Consider the following 22,249-nt stretch of genomic DNA (forward strand, 5'->3'; position numbering starts at 1 on the left):
GGATAGACCTTGAAAACTACGAGCCTTTTAGAAGAGATTCTAATCATATTTCCTTTGACAACTAAGGTTCTCGGGACCTGAAGAACTCAGACCCTGCAAAGAAAATCTACACTGGACTGAGTCAGGTGACTTTGATGGGCCTTGTTATCTTGGGCAAGTCTCCCAATGTCTCCAAATCTATGTTCTTATCTGCAAGGTATAAATAATACCTGTCCTGTGTGCTTCCCAGGGTTTTTGTGGAGGTCAAATGAAACAATTCTTCTGGTAACACTTTGAAACTATGAAACTTGCAAAATATTTTAAATTTATTTTTTTTAAGTTCATTATTGTTTGTTAGAACTGGGAACCCAAACCACACTTTTTAATGAAATCCTTAGGGAAAGATGCACAAGTCAAGGGCTGGAGCTAGACAATAAGCACCAGACCCATAATCTTAGAATAGAGGAGCTAATGTTACTAGCTACAAATTGGAGAAAAAAGAGGAAGAGAGGGAATGTGGCAGTTCTGGGGATATCAAGCAGCTTAGCCCAGTGGTCAGAGATAAAATGGAAACTGAGGCAAATTTTTTAAAAAGGAGTCTTTGTTTTAAATTTTGTATTACCAAAGGGTGTGTTCCTGGGAGAAATAAAAAGAGGCTTAGTTTACCTAACATGTGGCCCTGAGACTAACTTGCTATATATGTATGATATTTTTTGAATGAAGCATTTAAGCACATTGCCTTTTCACTCCACAGAGAGTTGGCGACCCTTAAAAGATGTCGGCCAGGCACTCTGAAAGGACAAAGAATGCTAGGTGTGCCAGTCAGCTGCAAGAGATGATGCACGCAGCACTCTGAATAGTAGCTGCATAAAGGGGATTTTTAAACTATAATTCATCGTCAGCTGCCTGCATTATCCAACATTTTAAAGTATATTCATCATCATCGTCTCCTGTCAGAGATTAGGATTTAAGACCACCAGGCTCTTTCATTGAGTATGAGTAAACAACTTATTAAACAGGAAATTTTGTCATTAGTAATTGAGTTGGCATTTTATGATGATAATAAAGAACCAGTGTTCTTTATCCTACATTCATCTTCAGCATAAACAAAATTTGACTTGTTCAACAGCAGCCCATACTACTATTCCAGAGATAATTCAATCTTTGACTCAATATGGGTGAATTAATACTTATGAAATACTTCATATAAAATAATCACTCAGGTTAGTAAAATAAAGGTCATGATCTTAATATACCCAATCTTGATTAGTTTATAATAAAACATTTTTAATGGGGCAAGGCAATTTTTCTTCCCATTACGTTATTTTATTAACCAATGTGCATGTGATCAGGTATGGGGTATAACAGCTGTAGAAATCCTCAGTGATGTTTTACATCTAGAGAGATTTCATTCCCCAAATATCTAGCTGTTATAATTTGCTACGTTTTATCAACAAGCAAAGAGTGGCTGGAAAATACTGAGTCTCTCATTTAACAAGTCTGCAAACGAGTTGACCTGGAATGTCTAGGAACTCAAAGAAACTGTTAGTAATAATCCCTCGTTACCTCTTACTCATACTTCATAATTCATCCCTCCAAGGCAAGGCTTAGACAGAATGGTGTAGTAGGTTAAACTGATCATTAGTAACCCCACTGCTTATCTCTACTCCCCCTTCTTTCTCAACTCTTTTACTGAGGACAATCTTATGTTATTTTCAAAGCCATAAATTCATTAAGAAAGGCATGGAATTTAGCCCTCCTTCAGTTTAATACTCCTGATAGGTACCCTTTCCTCCTTTCCTCTGACCATGCTTTGTGTCTCTTTTACCTCTTCTCTGCACTTTCTCCTCCTTTTTTTTTTTTTTTTCTGGTCTTTTATGCAGTTCCTTCCTTCCTTTCTATTGTGATATAGTGCAGAATTAGAGAGCGTGAGTGATGGAGCCAAACTCCCTGGATTTAATATCTACCTTTGCCATATATTAGCTGAACGACTTTAGGCGGCCTATTTAACCTTTTTCTTACCTTAGTTTACCCATCTGAAAACTGGGGGTAAGAACAGTACCAATCCCATAGGGTTGTTGTTGGGAGCAAATGATTTAATATATTTAAAGCCTCTAGAACAGTGCCTGCCACATAGTAGATGCCATTTCCTCTAGAATGAATGAAGGCAGCGATTTTTAAAAATTTTGTTCACCGCAATGTAACTATCACTGTTGTATCTCCAGTACCTAGACCAGTGCCTGATACCATTGTTGAATTAATTAATTTTCTATTTCTACTGTGTTTATCTTTCAGTGTTTTTCTTTGGAGCTCTGCTTCTTCTTTCTTCCCTCCTCTCAGGTTTCCATCATCTATTGCTCACCTAAATTGTCTCCTATGGCTCTGGGTCTAAGGTTTTTGAGTAGAGTTAAACATCACAAATTCAACATTTATCAGTAATTATTAGTCACGGAGTTTCCAATGAAAAGAGAAAGAAGAACTCTTGAGTCAAGGAAAACTGAGAATAAAATAATACTTTAAATACAATATTTTACATGAAATTTGTGGTGACCTGTGTTTGTCATTTATACATAGGTTAATAAGCTGCCTGTAAAAATCTGCCACTTTCTACCATTAGTTTTATTTTGATTCAAACGTAAAAATATTTAAAAGAAGAGTGTAATAAACAGCTGTTGTTCACCTGGATTTACTGATATTTTATCATATTTGATCTCTCTCTGTCTTTACACACACACACACACTATACAGACATTCCTTTACTAGGAATTATTTGAAATTAAGTTACAGATATCATACTTTACTGCTAAATACTTCAGCATGCATCTTAACAAAATAAATGCCACCACATTACCAATATCATACTTAAGAAAATTAACATTAATTCGATAGTATCATTTAATGTATCATAATAAATTTTTCCCAATGGTCTACAAAATGTGTGTTTTAGAGTTTGTTCCTCTGATCCAGAATTCAATAAAGGTTCATGAGTCGCAGGTGATTCAGTTTCTTAGTCTCCTAAAATCTAGAATGAAGCACTCACATCTTTTCTTCCCACCCTTGATATTAACTTTTTTGAAGAGTTCAGGCCAATTATCTGATAGAATGTTCCATCCACAATTTGGATTATTCTGATTCTTCCCTTATGATTAGATTCAGGTTACGCAGTTTTGGCCAGAAATCTACATGGTGATATATTGCACTTCTCACTGCACTGTATCAGAAGGCACACAATGTTGTGTTCTTCCACTGTGGCTCATGCTAAGTTTGACCACTTGGTAAAGATGGTGACCACCGGTCATCTCCATTATACAGGTCCATTTTACCCTTTACAATTTGTAAGTAGTAATAATATTAAATAAATTTTATTTAATATTATTTAATAATAATTCTTGCTTGAGTTAATTCTTAAATTGGAGATTGCAAAATGTCAACTTTCTAATTTGTCATTCCTTCTACATTCCTTAGTAGGTATTCTTCTGTAAAGAAGAGCTTTTGTTTGCCAGATCACCTCGTTTTCATATCATTGTGGATTCAAGGATTTTTTTAAAAAATTCATGTGTTACAATCCACTGCATTATTGTTATTTTCGATGCTGTTATATATGGTATCAAATTTGCCAAGTAGGAAGTTCGTTGTACCAGTTCTGTTTTCTTTTGACATGACCAATTTTTTTTTTTTTTAATTGAACCCAGGTCCTTGGCAGTGAAAGCGTGGAGTCCTAAGCACTGGACTGCCAGGGAATTCCCAACATGACCACATTTAGTCTTGAGCATTTCCTTACTTTCTTGCCCAAGGTGTTCTTTCCTTTTCTTCTTTCCTTTTCCTGTTCTTCAGCCTTTTCTCCAAGAGTTCTATTTTCCCTGAAAGGTATTTACGAAGATCTGACTATCAGGGATGATCATTGAGTGTTGTTACTTGTAGCCCTTTTCAGTCAACAGAGCCAAAGAATAGATGTTATCTTTAATCCCAGGTTCCTACACTGTTCAAAAGTCAAAACAATATAAAAGGTACATATTCGGGGAAGTCTTATTCCCATCCCTAACTCCACTACTTATAAGTCACTTAAAAAATAGTTTCTCGTTTAATCTTCCTGTGTTTCTGTTTGCAAAAGTAAGAAAAGTTAGCAGAGATCTATTTGATATACACTAATTTTCTCATTCTTTCTTACATACTCTTGTACATGTAGCTTTTTTTTCCACTTAAAAACGTATCATGGAAATTACCTCAAATTACATCACAGAGAACTTCCTTGTTGCTATAAGTGCTTCATTGTGTAGATGTGTCGTAATTCATTCACCTGGACTTTGAAGGATGGAAATTTAGGTTGTTTCTAAAAGTTTGATATTACACATAATATGGGAGTGAATAACCCAGTGCAAACATTGGTTTTATATTTGTGGAGGAATCCTCAGGGTAAATTTCTGGAAGTTGAATTGCTTGTGTAAATGCATATGTATTGTATTAGACGGTACTGAATTCCCCTCACTGGAGTTGTAACTTTCCTACTCCCACTACCAGTATATGAGTATGCCTATTTTCTACAGCTTCAAACTTGGGTTCTCAATATTTTTTAAAAGTATTGCATGACAGTTTAATCACACTTTTTTTTGAGTGAAGTTAAGCATCTTTTCATATGTTTAAGGGTCATTTTGTTTTTCTGTGAACTAACCATGTCTCTTGCCCATTTTTCTATTGGATTTGAGTATATATTTTTTTTCTCCTCTCAGTGTTAAGGGCTCTTTATATTTTACAGAAAATAGTTCTCTATTTGTGATATAAATTGCAAATAGTTTCTCCTAGTGTGTAATTTATATTTTGACGCTAGATCTTTTGCCACTGAGAAATTACACACGTGCACACATACATATGTATTTTATCAAACTTAATATTTTTCTTTTATTACTTCTGAATTTGGAAAGCCTTTCCTTATACCCAGATTATAAAGGAACCAACCAATGTTTTCTTCTAGTATTTGTATGACTTTTCTTTTTAAAGTCTTTATTTATTTATTTATTTATATCTTGGATCAATTTGGAGTTTATTCTTGTATAGGTATGAAATATGAGTTTAATTTAATTTTACTTTTTTTCAGATTGCTATCCATTTGTCTCACTGCCACTTATTTAAAATTCCATCTTTACCCCAGTGACTTGAGATGCCACTTTGATCTTATTTTAAACTTTCCTGTGTACTTGTTATTTCTGGACCTTTTTTCCCCCTGACTTTGTTCTGCACAATCATGTACCATTACTACACTTTATATAAGTTTTGTAGTATGTTTTAATGTTTGCGGGGTTAATCTCCCCTTTTAACCTATTTTCTTTTCCTGAAATTTGTATTGTTATTTTTGCATATTTATTTTCCATGTTCTTAGTCTCAGGAATCTGATAAAAGGAAATAGTCAAAAATGCAGCAGAGAGACTTCCCTCGTGGTCCAGTGGTTAGGACTCGGCACTTTCAGTGCTGGGGCCTGGGTTCAATCCAATCCCTGGTCCGGGAACTAAGATACCATAAGCTGCACAGCGCAGCCAAAAAAAAAAAAAAAAAGCAAAAATTCTAATGGGACAACTAGAAACATATCAAGTGCTCACTTTGGGAAATAATCTAGAACTAAAATCTGACATCTAGTGTCCACTGCAGTAACTGCATGGTACTAACTAAAGTCTGACAGTCTTACTGGATTATAAGCAATGTCTTTTAACAGTGTTTAAAACCTAGAGTATATTTTGCCTTGGAAACAGATCTGTTAGAGGGAGAGAAAGCCGCACATCAATTAGGAAGAAGAATACCCGGATGTTCGCTATTTTTGTTTGTAACTTTTAAAATCACAAGAGCCAGAATAAGGGGGAGTGAACAAAAGTTCACTCAAGAAAATAAAGTTCACTCAAGAAGTGAACAGGGACTTCCCTGATGGTCCAGTGGTAAAGAATCCGCCTTACAATACAGGGGACTTGGGTTTGATCCCTGGTCAAGGAACTAAGATCCCATATGCCACGGGGCAACTAAGCCCCGTGCCCCTCAACGAGAGCCCACGTGCCTGCAAACTACAGAGCCCACGCACCACAACTAGAGAGAGAAAACCCATACTCCTTAACGAAGATTCCTTGTGCCTCAACGAAGACCTGACGCAGCCAAATAAATAAATAAAAATAATAAATAAATAATTTAAAAAGAAGTGAACAAAATTGGAACACGGCTGGAACACACATGCCACCAGCACTGCTGAGGTTGGAGGGAGTAAAGAAAAGAGGAGAGGCTGGGAGTGGCTTCTTTCTCTCTTTCACCTCATTGCTCAGGTACAGTAAGATCAGAAAAAGCAAAGGGCTGTCGGCAACTGGGTTTTATAGCTGGAGCCAAGATTTCTATCAGAGATTGAGAAACATGGGTGAATAGAAACTTGGGGAAAGAGAATTAGGCTGTTAATGTTACCTATACTGACACAACAATCCCTCCGTCTGCATTTTTTTTAAACTATTTTTATTTTCCCCAACTAAAATGATTTTAATGCTAACATCCCAGGTTAGAAGGGAGAAATCTTTGTAGTAGGTGCTGTGCTATTCCATCGGCTGTGTTTTACTTTCAGTTTTATTTTTTCCCTGTTCCTAGTGCTTACTGGGATTAGGGAAAATGGATACAAAACTTTAGGTATTATCACAGACAACTTACAGAAATTTAATTTATAGTTCTTTCATGTTTTTTTCTCAAAATTCAAATCACCCAACAAAAATTAGTGATGAAAAATGCAAAATGAGTAGAAACAAAACTTGTGTTATTAAATGAGATTCTATTCTACAGGATGTCTAAATGTCCTCCGAAACTGACTGCCCTGCCTTGTCCTGCTCCCAAAGTTTGAGCAGACTGAAATCTCCATTCTTCCTCTGTATTTCCCCTCAGTGAGTCTTAGGCAGAGTGAACATTCATCCTCACTAAATACAGACAATTGCAAAACCCAGTTCGCATCCACCCAGAGCCGACAAGTACATGTCTCTGGAGAGTTGAGCATGTTGCCTGTACTGAGTCCTCAGAGAGTTCCTAGCTGCCTGAGAGGCCAATTAGCATAATAATTCAAAGTACAGGCTTCAGAATCTGACAAACTCAGGCTCTGATCATGACTTAAAATCTGCATAACCTTTGATGCCTCATAAAACCCCCGAGCCAGAACTCCGACAATAAGATAAATCACACACACACACACACACACACACACACACACACACGTACACAAAAGTATATATAAAATTTGGCACAGGGCTTCCCTGGTGGCGCAGTGGTTGAGAGTCTGCCTGCCAATGCAGGGGACACTGGTTCGAGCCCTGGTCTGGGAAGATCCCGCATGCCGCGGAGCAACTAGGCCCGTGAGCCACAATTACTGAGCCTGCGCGTCTGGAGCCTGTGCTCCGCAACAAGAGAGGCCGCGATAGTGAGAGGCCCGTGCACCGCGATGAAGAGTGGCCCCCGCTCGCCGCAACTAGAGAAAGCCCTCGCACAGAAACGAAGACCCAACACAGCCATAAATAAAAATAAACAACAAACAAACAAACAAAAATGGCTCTAAGAATAAAGTCTTAAAAAAAAAATTTGGCACAATTATCAGCATGTAGTTAAATGTTAAGTAAACAGTAGGCACATTATTATTAGTAAGACAATAAGGCACAGGGCTATAATAATGATGCCATGTACCACCTGGGAGTAACCCTCAGTTATCAATGCTAAAGATAATGAGAATCCCTGGGGCAGAAACTAGACCACATTCTCCCAAGAGATTTATGGACTCCAGTTACTTAGACCTCTTCCCTCTGGCACCAAGGATAAGTCTCTAGGTAACAACTGGCTCATGGTGACCTAAACATATTGTCACTCCCAAGGAATCATACTTTTTTATTAAAACAAAGCTCTCCTTCAGCCAGTTTGTTTACTTTTCTAAGAATAAATACCTAAAATTTAGATTTCCTCTAATCTTTGTAGTTGGGATTTTTGTGACCTCCATGGGGTAAGAAACCAATATTTTCTATATGGCTAAGTCAACTTTATCCAGACTAGATAAATCCAACCATTGTGTTTGTGTCTGCTTTTATTGCAGATAGAAGAAAATAGCTTGTGATGTTTATCTCTTCCTTTATTGTCCTTGAAAGATATGCATACACAATCAATTGGAACCCAAATTAAAACAAAAATTCTGACAAGGATAAAAGACTAATAAGAGTATTGATTTTAATCATTTAATCAATTTAATCATTTAAATTTCCTTTACGAAAAAGATACGTGACTTAGAAAAAAATAGGTTGAAATCAAAATAACACTGTTCTGGCTCGTCCTCTAGCACTGATTATCTATATGATCTCGAAGAAGTCATTTATTTTCTTTGGCCCGTAAATCTTCATATGTAATGAGAGAATTAAAGTTTATCTTATCAAAATTCTCTGAGTATGTACATATGCATACAGAAATATGAAATAAATGTAAATATATGTGTATGTATGTTTACACGTGCATTTGCATATCCAGATTCACACCTACATATGCATCTTAGTTTCCCATGAGAAAGCAGATTATAAACAAGGGGGCTGGAATAGGTGATAGGCAATGTCCAGTCCTATGCCGACATCATCTGTTTTGAGCTTTTTTAAAAAAATTTTTATTGATTTATTTGTTTTTGTTGTTTTTTTGTTTCTTTCTAGCTTTTAAAATGCCCATATCTTCATTCCTCCATCCAAGGCAACTGAGAAATGGAAACTTGTTAGCAGTACAAATTCTCAGGCCTGACCTCGGACTTACTGAATCAGGGGCTGTGGGGAGAGGTTCAGCCACCTGTGTTGCAACCTGCCCTCCGGGTGATTCTGAAGGGCACTAAAAGGTGAGAACCACTGCATTCAAACATTCCCAGGGAAGAATTATAGGCTAGAGTCCTAGGCAGAAGTGGAGAGACAGTAATTAAAGGGAAAAAAGCAGGATATTCTACAGAGAACTTGAGTCACAGGTGGTAGGAAGAGTTTGGGGAAACAGCAGTGGCAGGCACAGGGGAGCATTATTTTGGGTCATAGGGAACTGGCGTGGTAGTGGGAAAACCGAGCAGAAGCCCAAGCAGCAATAAGGAAGCAGTAGCCACATGCTCCCGTGTTAAATCACTTGTTCTCATGCAGTCATTTCTGCTCCTTTGCGAAGACCCGCTGACTTTAGAACCTTCTTCTTACAGTGGATCGCAAAGGAGGATAATTATCTTGTTTTTAGCCATAGCTGTCTCTGACCCCTATAGTCATTACTGTAGAAACTTGAGACAGGGAGAGTTAGGCATTCCCAGCCTAACCCTGCTTGTCTTCTGGTCCTTTTCAAAAATTTAAGGTTCTCCTGATTCTAGTTTTAATTTTTCCCCTCATTGACAGCTAAGGAGCATGTGTTATGTTCAGAAAAAGGAAGAAAATTCCTGGAGTTCTAATGGGCTAGGGGTGAACTTGCCCAGAGAAAGCTGCAGGGGTGAGAACAAGCCTATAGAATCGACAAGGCAAGAACTCGGCTTGGATGCTGTTTAGGAGGCTAATGGAGAACACGTTGTCATCCAGGACATTGCCCTGAGAGGGGAATCCAGCGTGAGGGCCACCAGCCAGCTGTAACCTTTCCTGCGAAGCTCTGGCAGGGTGTAGCCATGGCACATGGTGGCAAACTGGTCTGTGACAGACCAAGACACGGGGTTCCCCTTGTCATCATGGACGCACACTCGGGAAGCAGGAGAGGAGGTTGGCAATATACCAACGACACTGTTCATTGCCGCCCCAAGACCAAGTCCGGTTGAGTAGATAAGCATCAGCAACTCTCAGGTAGGTTAGTCGTGGGGAAGAACTCATTCTCGAAGAAAATGACATGAGAAGAAATATGAACTCGGTATCACGGGACCACAAACTACTTCTCTTTTTATACCGACTCAAACTGAGAAATCATCCTCGAGATAGTGCCTTGCAAATACCATAATATTTTCAATGAATTAGAATCAGTCACTCACCACTTATAAACATCTTTTAGGGTTTCATTTCTGATAAGACACAACACTCATTATATTAGATTTAAGTCTTTCCTTCGAATTTTATGCCCCTTTGTTATTGTCCTCAGAATAGATGAAGGTAAGTATTTCATTTTTCTGTAAAACAGATCTCAGACTTGATCTTATTAACTCCTGACACTGCTGACACCCTCTCTGAGGGCCTTAAACAAGTCCAGATTCTTGGGCCCCTAATCGTTTCCTTGGTAAAAATAAACGTTTTAGGATAGAATTTCTATCTTTATGCATCCGTGACCAGAAAAAGAAATACAAATTTCTTAATATTCTAGGCATACGTAGATGCTCAAGAAATGCTAGCTCTTCCAGACCTTTCCCTAAAAGGTCTGGAAAAAGGTTTAAAAACCCATGACATTAAGATAAAAAAAAAAGAAAAGAAAAGAAAAGATAGAAATTGGTGCAATTTCTGAGAACTGAGATGGATTACTTAGTTGCAAGTCTCTGGGGCTGGTTGTGCTTCCGAATTTGCTTTCATTCTAGAAATTATCAGTATCCTAAGACCATCCCCACTTAAAAGACTGGTAATGTCATTCTCACTATGTCCTTCTTTATAAAGAACACGTTTGTGTTTTCTTTTTATTAGCGGTTCTGCAGTGTTAGCTCACATCCCAGGCATTCCGTGGACTCTGGCACTGGGTCACTCATCTAACAACTAAGCAGGGGGAAAGAATAAATAAATACAAGCAATAACGGGCTCAATAGGCTTTCTCATTTAATTCTTGAAAATAAACTTCAAAACAAAGTCAAAGAAGCCTCAGGCAGAAATGTCACTGCAAATAAAAACACTAACACATGTGTTTCAGGAGTGACAGTGGAGACTATGACCTTGTATGTGAAGGGCAGATATCCAAAATAAGGTGTCCAAATTTGGGTAATGATGTAGGTGTTAAAGACAAACTGTCAGACTTCCCTGGTGGCGCAGTGAATAAGAATCCGCCTGCCACTGCGGGTTCGAGCCCTGGTCCGGCAAGATCCCACATGCCGCGGAGCAACTAAGCCCATGCGCCACAGCTACTGAGCCTGCACTCTAGAGCCCGCGAGCCACAACTACTGAGCCCACGTGCCACAACCACTGCAGCCCACGTGCTGCAACTACTGAAGCCCCTGTGCCTAGAGCCCGTGCTCCACAACAAGAGAAGCCACCACAATGAGAAGCCCGCGCACCACAACAAAAAGTAGCCCCCGCTCGCCGCAACTAGAGAAAGCCCACATGCAGCAACAAAGACCCAACGCAGCCAAAAATAAATAAAAATAAAATAATAAAAAAAAACAGACAAACTGTCTAACTTCCTATGCAGAAATAAATCTGATTTTAAAAAGCCTGACTGGGGATCGAGGAAAATTTAAAACAACATCTCAGGGATAGGACAGTAAACAGACTGTGGGAAACTCTAAAACTCTAAAGGACAAATAGCCTGATCTTTTTTACTTCCTAGCTCTATCACCACTTACTATTTGAGTGATCTTAAAACAAAGTTACTTAGCTTTCTTTGTCTCTGATTATGCAGGATGGGAATAACAGTGATTGCTATGAAGTTTAATCCCCATAGGGTTGTTACTAGGATTAAACATTGGTATAAATGCATGTATACATGTAATGGGCTTAGAATAGTGCCTGGCATATAGCACATATCAATAAATATCAGCCATTTTAACCATTGTTATTTTTGTTATACAGCACTGTCGTTCCATTTGAAAACTTACCTTAATTTTAAGGACCTCCTTGGAGGTGGAAATGGGTAAAACTGGCTAGGGCACATTTGTTTCTATTAGTTAAAAAAGGAAAAACGTCCATGTAAAAAAAGTACTCTATGGTAGTTTTATTGTATTTGGAAAACATCCCTCCTTCATCTTCCTCTTTGTCCAATTTTAACAAGTATAACCAGTCTTTGGATATGGTTATAAACAGCTGTCACTTTAATGAGGAGACAAACACCCAAGGCAAGAGAAAGTGGTTGTGTGGTGGTTAAGTGGTGAGAAATACATTCAAGGGTGGCAACTCTTAACGAGAAAATTAGTTAGAACAGAAAAATGTATCAGTCACTTTGGATAGAATAAAGCACAAATGGGAAATTTGAATTTCTCTCTGCTTTTGCTTTCCTTCTTTCCTCTCTCTTCCTTAAAGCTGAATATTTCTTGACAATGAATGAAACCTGAGAGGATTTAGGATACTTATGTTTGGAAACTAAGCCAACCTAAATGATTCAAATATTAATGCTGACAGGTGCACCTACATTTATTTCTGGTAAATAGAGAATGCCAAGAAATTCTGTCCAAATGAAAGAAAGTAAATCCCTTAATTTTAGGTTGCCGGGCAGGTGTCTCATATTTAAGCAAAACCTGTTCGTTAAACATATGCCCAACTGAAAGTTGCAGAATGGTAGAACCCATATAAAATAATGATTTTAAATGACTGACAGTAAACTGTGTTTCTGTAACATCTGTACAGGCTGCCTTCCCCCCCCAAATTACACCATTTTCCCTCCTTCCTTCAGCAGCATTATTGGGGACCCATTTTCATGCATATTCAGCGACTTTCCCTTTCAGCCTTTTTCAATCTTTTCCAATCTGATAGGTGAAAAAGTTCTGCTGTTTTAATTTGCATTTACATGATTATTTTAAGGTTGAAAATCTTTCAAGTACTTACTGGCCATTTATGTATTTTCTTCTGAGAATTGCCCATTTTCCTATTGGTATTTAATCTATTTTTTACTGGTATTTTAGAGCTCTTTATGAATAAAGACATTATTTTTGTTTTATATATGCTATAGATATTTTTCAGTCTGTGCTGTGTCTTTGACCTGGTTTTTTAATTTTTATTTTAAAAAGTTCAGTTTTATGTAATGATCTATTAATTTTTTTTCTTTATGGTTTTATCTCTATTTATGAGACAAAACCATGTGTGTCTCTGTTTATATGAATAATACAGGCATACCTCAGAGATACTGCAGGTTCAGTTCCAGACCACCACAATAAAGCAAATCTTGCAACAATTTTTTGGCTTCACAGTGAATATGAAAGTTTAGTGTATGACTACTACTACAGTCACACTGTAGTCTACTAAGTATACAACAGTATTATATCTTAAAAAATGTATATACCTTAATTAAAAAATAATGGTGTTGGAAAAATGGCATCAATAGACTTGCTCAAAACAGGGTGGCCACAAATCTTCAATACATAAAAAACACAGCATCTGTGAAATGCAATAAAGTGAAGTACTACAAAACAAGTATGTCTGTCGGGCTTTATCTACACTGACATCAGTTATTTATTCATAAATTCTGTTCAGTTTCTATTTTTCTATTTAATTTTATTTATTTTGAATATATTCTGTCATAAAGTAGGAATATTTACCACCACCCTCCACCAACATCCCCAGTGCGGTTGGTTCGCTAGCTTTCTCAAGACCATTTATTGAATAATTTATTTTCTCTACATTTTATTTGATATTCTATCTTTATCACAGGCTACATTTTTACACCATATAGGCTCCATTCCAAAATATTTATCTTTTAGAATTTAAAGTTTCTGGCATGGGTACTTATCAGTCACCGGAGAGAAGGTATATGATAGTTGGCATGGCCTGTGTATGTGATAATTTAGACAGATGAGGATACTACATAAGATGACCATCTGAATTACTAGGACCTTGTGCAGTTGAATTTCAATTTTATTTGGGTCTGTAATTAACTCTTAAATTCTTCACAAAGAGTATACCACAATTCAACCTTTGAAGAAAATATTGTGTATGTTGCCTGCTACCTACCAGAAGATACTGTACATCTCTCAAAATTAGATCATGTACTTTTCAAAGCTACAAGAGGGTAGTATGACCAGTTTATGCGTGGTAGAGAACTACCCCTCAGCAACAATGGTAAGTCAAAATTCCTGTTGACTTTCAATCATCTGTTAAACAGATGTTCTGAGAGAAACAGCAGACTTAATGTAACTCCTTCATCCCCACCAAAAGCGATTATAAACATCATGGTTAATGATAAAAGTGATTTGGGGCTCTACTTGCCACTCTAAAAACACAAGGGTTGGGCTTCCCTGGTGGCGCAGTGGTTGAGAATCTGCCCGCCAATGCAGGAGACACGGGTTCGAGCCCTGGTCTGGGAAGATCCCACATGCCGCAGAGCGACTAGGCCCGTGAGCCACAACTACTGAGCCTGCGCGTCTGAAGCCTGTGCTCCGCAACAAGAGAGACCATGATAGTGAGAGGCCCGCGCACCGCGATGAAGAGTGGCCCTCACTTGCCGCAACTAGAGAAAGCCCTCGCACAGAAACAAAGACCCAACACAGCCATACATAAATAAATAAATAAATAAATAAAATTAAAAAAAAAAAAAGAAAGAAAGAAAAACACAAGGGTTTTTAAGTTTTAAGACATTTTTTGAAATCTTTTTCCTTTAGTTGCTTTGCCTGGCATGTAGCAGACAGTCCAAAGTATATACTGTAATGTTCTCTTTAAATGTTGCACTATAGGTTTCCTTTCTCGAAGATTTTCTTTCCCTTAAGATCCATTAATGTCCTTTTTGACCATTATTTCCTGAGACCTTTTTTTTGACCCTTTTGCTGAGCTGCCCAGGGTTCCCCATGACGTGTGGTCTCCCTCACTGCAGTGAGCACTAAACCCAACTTATTTAACCGAAGCTGTCTTCCTGGTGGTCTCAGCCTGGAGGGCATTAACAGAATTATAGCACCCTCTAAATTAACTGACAAAACATTCTAGGTTAGACAGAAAAGTAATTATTTTATTTTATAAACAGATAAAAGCAACCCAGACAATATACTGTGGTTGGTTAAAAATGATTTTTAATATATTTAAGTGATAATTTCTTCACGTGTATATGCTTATTATCGCAATGAGAAAAGATTTAGAAAGGGATTTTTTTTTTGGTTTGGTGTTTACTTTAAGGGAATAAATGAACTTGGGTTTGTTTTTAACAATTTTATGAAATAAAGGTATGCTCTGATGAGAGTAGAAAATAAATATTCAACATCTATTCACTAACCTAACCAAAGAAATAAAATGTTCATGCTACCTCTAAAGTTAAAGACACCTGGCAAATCTTAATTATGCCACAAAAAGTCTAGGGAGTTATGTAAAAGAGCAAAGGCATTTGGGGACTTCTAGAGTTCGACATGACCGGACAGAAAATGCAAGTCATCAGCCAAAAAAACAATACTGATACCAAACACTTACATTTTTATGTGCTAGGCACTATAAACACTTTACGTATGTTAAGTCACAGTATCATATTTCCTCTGCACTAACCAATAAATGAACTCTATTCAGCCATTATAAACCATCAGATTGTGGCTGTTCTCATTTTACGGTTTTAGGCAAATAACTGGAAATACAGCAACATAAATGTGAGTTCCTACATGTGGGAATTGATAAAAACAGTTTTCAAGGCCTACGTTAGATGTATAGAGGTTAATGGTAGATTTATAGAGGTTAATTTTAAAGCGCATATTAGGAGAATCCTGAAGAAGCCTCAGCCCCAGCAATATCACGTAGAATAACATTTCTACAAATTCATAAACATTAAACTCATATGGAACAATCTACAAACAAAACAAAACAATAAACTCTTTAAGAGGCATCCAGTCTTTTATAGACTTCTTCAATGAAAGTTAACATGTTCTTCATCTGGGGTGAATTATGGAGAACATCTAAGTCTTTCAGAAGAGCGTTCTGGTTTGGAATTAGCATCAAAATTTCTTTCTGTGGGCATGACAATAATTCTTTTTTAAATTTTATTTTTTTTTTGATATATAATTGATATTAACATTATATTAGCTTCAGGCACACGGCATAAGGATTTGACATTTGTATACACTGCAAAATGATCACCACAGTAAGTCTAGTTAACATCCATCACCAAACACAGTTACAAACTTTTTCTTCCTTGTGATGAGAACTTTTAGATGTACTCTCTTAGCAACTTCCAAATATACAATACAGTATTAACTCTAGTCACCATTCTGTCCATTACATCCCCATGACTTATTTATAAATAACTGGAAGTGTGTACCTTTTGACCACCTTTACCCATATACTTAGTTTTTAATCTTTCATTATGAAAAATGTTATATGTATGTTATTTAGAGAGAATGGTATAATAAACCTCATATAATCTTCACTCAGCTTCAATTATCATCAACTCACTGCCATTCTGCTTTTAAATCTATGGTATTCTGTTTTCCCTCTGCCCATTCCCATTCCTCTCACCCTAGGTAGATTTGAGACAGGAAAATTTTGTTACTTTCTGGGGAAACGTAAAGGCTTTCTACCACTGTGAACACTTACACTATAATACCTATGGGGGTCCTTTGCAAAGGTAAGTTAGCAGTGTGCTGTGTACGCCCAAATGGGACACAGTACTGTCTTAGGAAAAGTTGCACGTGCCATTATCAGAAGCACAAACAAAAGCAGCTGTCAGGATTTGCTTCCAGAAACCCCTCCTACAGCCATGACTGCACAAATGTGGACACAGCACTGTCTTAGGAAAAGCTACACACGCCATTATCAGAAGCACAAACAAAAGCAGCTGTCAGGATCTGCTTCCAGAAACCCGTCCTACAGCCATGACTGCACAAATGTGGACACCGCACTGTCTTAGGAAAAGCTGCACACGCCATTATATGAAGCACAAACAAAAGCAGCTGTCAGGATCTGCTTCCAGAAACCCGTCCTACAGCCATGACTGCACAAATGTGGACACAGCACTGTCTTAGGAAAAGCTGCACACACCATTATCAGAAGCACAAATAAAAGCAGCTGTCAGGATTTGCTTCCAGAAACCCGCCCTACAGCCATGACTGCACAAATGTGTAAAGATATATGCGCAAGGGTGTTCCTAGCATTACCTGTACTAGCAAAAATTATATATTTCCATCATTTTCACAAATTATTACATCATGGCACATCCATACAATGGAATGCTATACAGCTATTGACAAGAATGAGATGTTCCAAGTTATACTGTCAAATGAGAAAAATAATTTTGCCTTACAGTTTATATCATGGATTTTGTTTAAAAAAAAAAAAGGAGTAGCATATAATGTTTTTACATATATACAATTCGTAACTGGTGATGCAGTTAATATGGTAAATTGGTACTTACCTGAAGTATGGGTGCTTTGAGACTCTTCTGAGAAAGTTCGGGAAGAGAGAGTACCTCACTATCTATTTGAAACATCTAAAGTAGAAAAAGAAAGCTACAGATTATTTCATAAAGCTAGATTATTTCAAAAGGCTGACTTCTCTTATTACACTCAAAAGCTGTCTGGGTAGAATCTAATCATGAAAAATTATATCCAGATTCTAGCGATACTTTTTTTAAAAAAAATTACCTGTTTTACCTTCCTTTCCTCTTCTTCTACCTCACTGCTCAGAACATGAACTTTGTTCTTTAAGCTGTGAATATCCCCAGTCATTGACTCTATGGTCTCCACTATTTTATCTGTTTCTTCCTGCATCAGAGAGAGAAAGCTAATGTTTTAAATTAAATATATTATTAAATGAAACCCAAACAGCTATTAATATATACATACATATTTTAAAAACACCTTATATATTGAAACACTTCTGGAAGAAACTGATAATTTTCATTTTTCTTTCAGAAAACAGACTCCCTAGAAATTGATTTACCAACGGAACAAAGATGTATGTGAAGCTTTCCTCAAAAACTTACGAGAACTGCAGGCATCAGATAACCTGGAAGACCTGTGTGAATCTAGCAGAGCCCAAGGACTGATGGCAGCAGGTACAGGAGCATTCCTTAAGCGGTATGTAACAGCAGAGAAACTCTAACTTTAATTTAGGAACATCTGAGTGCTATTTTCATTTGCCAAAAGAAAGAAATGCTGAACATTAGGGCAGAGATAGTAATAGAAAATGAGTGGCAGTTTCCCACCTAAAAAGAAAATATAACTTACGGGGGAAAACAAAGAGAAAATAAGAAATGAATGAAATGAGTATAATGATATCAGGGGTGTACTGATTGCAGGCCACACATAGAGTTAGCCAGCTTCCAGGTTTCTAAATGGTATTAAGTACTGTACTGCTTTCAAATCTAGTCCTAGCAACAGCCAAGGATAGCACTGCCCCTGGGGATCAGGGAACAAGTAAAGAAGCCACACAGAAGTCATACAGAAATAATAACTCTTAAATCCTGAGGAGTGATATGGTTGATACTTACATCTACATCATTCTCCAAATACTGGAAGCTGAATTTTTACCGTCAACTATAGTAATTTTCCTCAACAAATATATTATGGCTTCTAGTAACCATTAAAAAGGGTACCTGCAGAGGTCTGCAACTGCCCATAGGCTGTTTTTGATCAGTCCAAGAGCTATGAATGGTTTTTACATTTCTAAAGGATGGTCAAAAAACAAAACAAGACTATGCAACAAAGACCATACATGGCTCACAATGAGTAAAATGTTTATCACCTGGCCCTTATAGGAATAGTGTGCTAATCCCTGAGTACCCACGACTTTGGGTCTGTGAGCTACACTTATTAGACCAAATAAGGTCACATTCATGGGTTCCAGGCATTAGGGCTTAGACATATCTTTTGGTGGGCCACCATTCAACACACTACAAAAGGGAATGAATAATAGCACTGAATGAAGGAAAGGGTTAATGTAATAAGAACTAAAATTTTTCAGTATAATTTAAAAAATTAATTTTGTTTCATTGCTTTGGTTATCTTCTTTGGGTATTCATACCATATCCATGCTGTATCTTTTTTGCCAAACTTTTATATTTGTCACTTTTCCTCAATACCTTAAAAAAATGTCATTCTTTCTTTTTCAGTCTTAAGATTTTCTCCTTACTTTACCTTTTATTTAAGTATTATTTGTTCTGTTCATTTGCTTATTGCTCCTTCTAACTTAGTCTGCATTACTAAAAGCTTTTTTTCTTTTAGCTCTAATTCTTTCCTGAATTCCATAACTTAATTTTTTAGTATTTCTAATATTTATGACTTTTTTCATACCTTCTATTCTTTTTCTAAATTTCTTTCTGCTCGCTTGGGAAATTAGGTTAGCATTCATCTGTTTTGTGAACACATATTTTTGGCATGTGTGCGTCTGTAGAAATGTTACTTTTTGTCCTTCTTCTAATATTTTCTTATGCTAACTCTGGTTGTAAGATCAGAGAGATTAAAAACTATGCCCCAGGGCTTCCCTGGTGGTGCAGTGGTTAAGAATCCACCTGCCAATGCAGGGGACACGGGTTCCAGCCCTGGTCCGGGAAGATCCCACATGCCGCGGAGCAAATAAGCCCGTGCGCCACAACTACTGAGCCTGTGCTCTAGAGCCTGCGAGCCACAACTACTGAAGCCCGCACGCCTAGAGTCCATGCTCTGCAACAAGAGAAGCCACCACAATGAGAAGCCCGCTCACCGCAACGAAGAGTAGCCCCCGCTCACTGCAACTAGAGAAAGACGGCACGCAGCAACAAAGACCCAACGCAGCCAAAAGTAAAAAATTAATTAATTAATTAAACGAATGAAAAAACAAACAAAAAAAACTATGCCCCAGCAGGTCCTATACCATCTTCTCGGTATCTCTGAAAGACTTTGTTCACCACTGCCTTTCCCTAGCAGCAGCAGCGAGAGTTCAATGAATGTGTCCTTATTGCATGAACACAACTTCTCTTACTGGTAACTGATACAGGTTTTGGAAAGTCATCACCAGCAGTAACTCTAGGCTGCAGTGGGAAAAAGCCATTCTAAGTAAGGCACATTGGAGAAAACTAATAGACACAGATAACACCTACAAACTCCTAGTTCAAAGACTCTTATGCCAATGAAGAACTCTTATGCCCAAAATGCCAACAGTGCTTCAACTGAGTAACTAACTGACTGTGAAGCAAACGTTAGGCTGTTGTGATGTTATAAGAAATATACATTTGATTTTCATCCCTGATTCTTGGCACAGAGCTTCCAAATCCTTGGCATTTTCTGAATGATTGAAGTGGGAGGAGCACTTTTTGTGATTCATAATCAGTCCCTTTCAACCATACCTGAATTTATGCTACTTAATAACTCATAGAGGATGGAGGCTGGTTGCCAGAGCAACCAAAATCCTGTGATCAGAGGGTTGGAACTTTCAGCCTGGATCCTTGATCTCTGAGAAGGGGAGAGGGCCTGGAGATTTAGTTAATAATAGATATGCCTACATGCTGAGGCTTCCATAAAAACTCTAAATTACTGGATTCAGACAGCTTCTAGGTTGGTAAACACATGGAGGTGCTTGAACAGGCATGGGAGTTCCGTGCCCCTTCCCATATACCTTGCCCTATGCATCTCTTCCCTCTGGCTGTTCCTGAGTTGTATCCTTGTTAATAAACCTGTAATAGTAAATAAAGTGCTTTCCTGAGTTCTGCGAGCTGTTCTAGCAAATTATCAAACCGGAGGAGGAGGTCATGGGAAGCCCCGATTGATACTTGGTTGGTCAGAAGTACCGGAGGCTTGGCCTTGCATTGGCATCTGAAGTGGGGGGCAGTTCTGTGGGACTAAGCCCTTACCCTGTGGGGTCTGTGCTAACTCCAGGTAGTTAGTGTTAGAATTGAATTAAATTGTAGGACACCCAGTTGGTTTCCACAGAGAAGTGGAGAATTGCTTGGTATGAAAACCCCACAAATTTGGTGTCAGAAGTGTTGCGAGTATAGAAAAACAGTTTTTTCCATTTAATTCTATTTATGCTTTTGGCACACGGAGATCCAGTTTTAGGTGTAAAAGAGAAATGCCTCCCAGTGTTACAAAAATCACACTATCATTTACTGTCTCTGATCAAAGACTATTTACTATCTCTGATTTAGTACTTTATGCAAATATTAAATGTTAAAATAACATTTACCATTATTATACTTTAAAACCTTTTAAAATAACCTTTAAAAAAAGTCAAACTCATAGAATCAGAGAGTACAAAAGTGGTTGCCAGGTGCTGGGGGAAATAGGGAGAAGTTGGTAAAGGATACAAACTTGCAGCTAAAATGAATAAGGTTTGTGGATCTAATGTAAAACATGGTAACTATAACTGATATTACATAATTGAAATCTGTATTATATAATTGAAAGAGAGTAGAACTTAAATGGTCTTATCAAAAAAAAAAAGTGAGATGACAAGGGAAATTAACTAGATGGGGGGAATCTTTTCACAATGTATAGTTATATTAAATAACCATGATGTACACTTTAAATATCTTACAATTTTGTCAATTATATCTCAGACAAAGCTGAAATTTAAAAATTAACCTATATTAATGTTATCCAACTGTTCATTGGGGGAGCTAGTGTCAGTACTGAGAATATACTCTTGCAAAGTAATAACATTGGGATGAAAGTTAAATACAATCTCATACAATGAAGAAAGTGAGGCAACCACTAAAAAATACCACTCTATAAATTTACAATATATGTAGAGCTGTTGCTCACAAATAAATCCTTCCATTGTTATTCTCAATCATATGGAAAATCTGGAATGACCTATTTGTGAATGGTGAGTTATTAGAAATCGTTAGGGATGCATTCCTTGCTTAAACTACCACCACCTCGTATTTACTAACAAAGGTTAACAAACTTATTGATTTACAAAGTTGAATTGCTAGCAAAGACCATATCTACAAACTACTTCAAAATGGCAAAAGGATATATGGTCCAATCTGTTTTAGTTTTAATAATTATTTAATAAGCCCCCTGAGGTTGCTTTTCTTAATTGTTCAAGTATCCACTAATTAAAAGCCTGCAGTTTATCATGACAGCTAATATTATCTCCCACTGTCTTCTACAGAATAATGATTAAGAATCACTTGCCCTGAAATCGGACTAATAGGTTTGCATCATAACTGTAAGCAGTCTGTCTAAGGTTCAGCTAGAAATGCCCATATGTCTCTTTTTCACAGTTGTAAAATGTGAAATATAGCACAGGTCTCTTTAAATCATTAAGGGCTATAACTGTAAAGTGCTTAGAACAATGACTAGAACACAGAAGGCCCTCATTACATGTTATCTATAATGACTATAACAACAGTAATGATGATGATTGTGTTCTTCTTGCCAATAAAGTAGCATGTACAGGACAGAAAAACTAATATAATGTGTTTTGAAATGCTACAGCATTTAGTGATGAATTCCTATAATCTGATATTTAAAGTCCGATGAAAAAAATAAGACTGCTACTTAATTACAAATATATTA

At 37.3% G+C, this 22,249-nt stretch overlaps 2 protein-coding genes across 6 annotated transcripts in view; both read right to left on the reverse strand.

Annotated features, from left to right (window-relative positions):
• Positions 1–22,249, reverse strand: part of CENPQ (centromere protein Q) — a 313,629-nt gene that overhangs the window by 283,538 nt on the left and 7,842 nt on the right. For 4 of the 5 annotated variants that reach the window (XR_009505703.1, XR_009505702.1, XR_009505704.1 and 1 more), the window contains exons 7-8: positions 17,393–17,512; positions 17,164–17,238 (exon numbers count right to left, since the gene is read on the reverse strand). Coding sequence is in view for 2 of the 5 variants with exons in the window: in XM_059938536.1 (XP_059794519.1) it covers positions 17,164–17,238; positions 17,393–17,512 (195 nt within the window). In the remaining 3 variants the exon portion in view is untranslated. Of the gene's footprint in view, positions 1–14,832; positions 15,762–17,163; positions 17,239–17,392; positions 17,513–22,249 lie in introns of those variants that run through there. The other variant, XM_059938535.1, reaches the window with a different exon arrangement.
• Positions 9,330–9,883, reverse strand: GLYATL3 (glycine-N-acyltransferase like 3). The gene is given in 3 exon segments (XM_059937434.1): positions 9,330–9,565; positions 9,568–9,692; positions 9,694–9,883. Coding segments are annotated over 3 exon segments (417 nt in total). The 5' UTR covers positions 9,837–9,883; the 3' UTR covers positions 9,330–9,416.

This window comes from Balaenoptera ricei, chromosome 11 (genome assembly GCF_028023285.1).
Source record: "Balaenoptera ricei isolate mBalRic1 chromosome 11, mBalRic1.hap2, whole genome shotgun sequence".
NCBI lineage: Eukaryota > Metazoa > Chordata > Mammalia > Artiodactyla > Balaenopteridae > Balaenoptera > Balaenoptera ricei.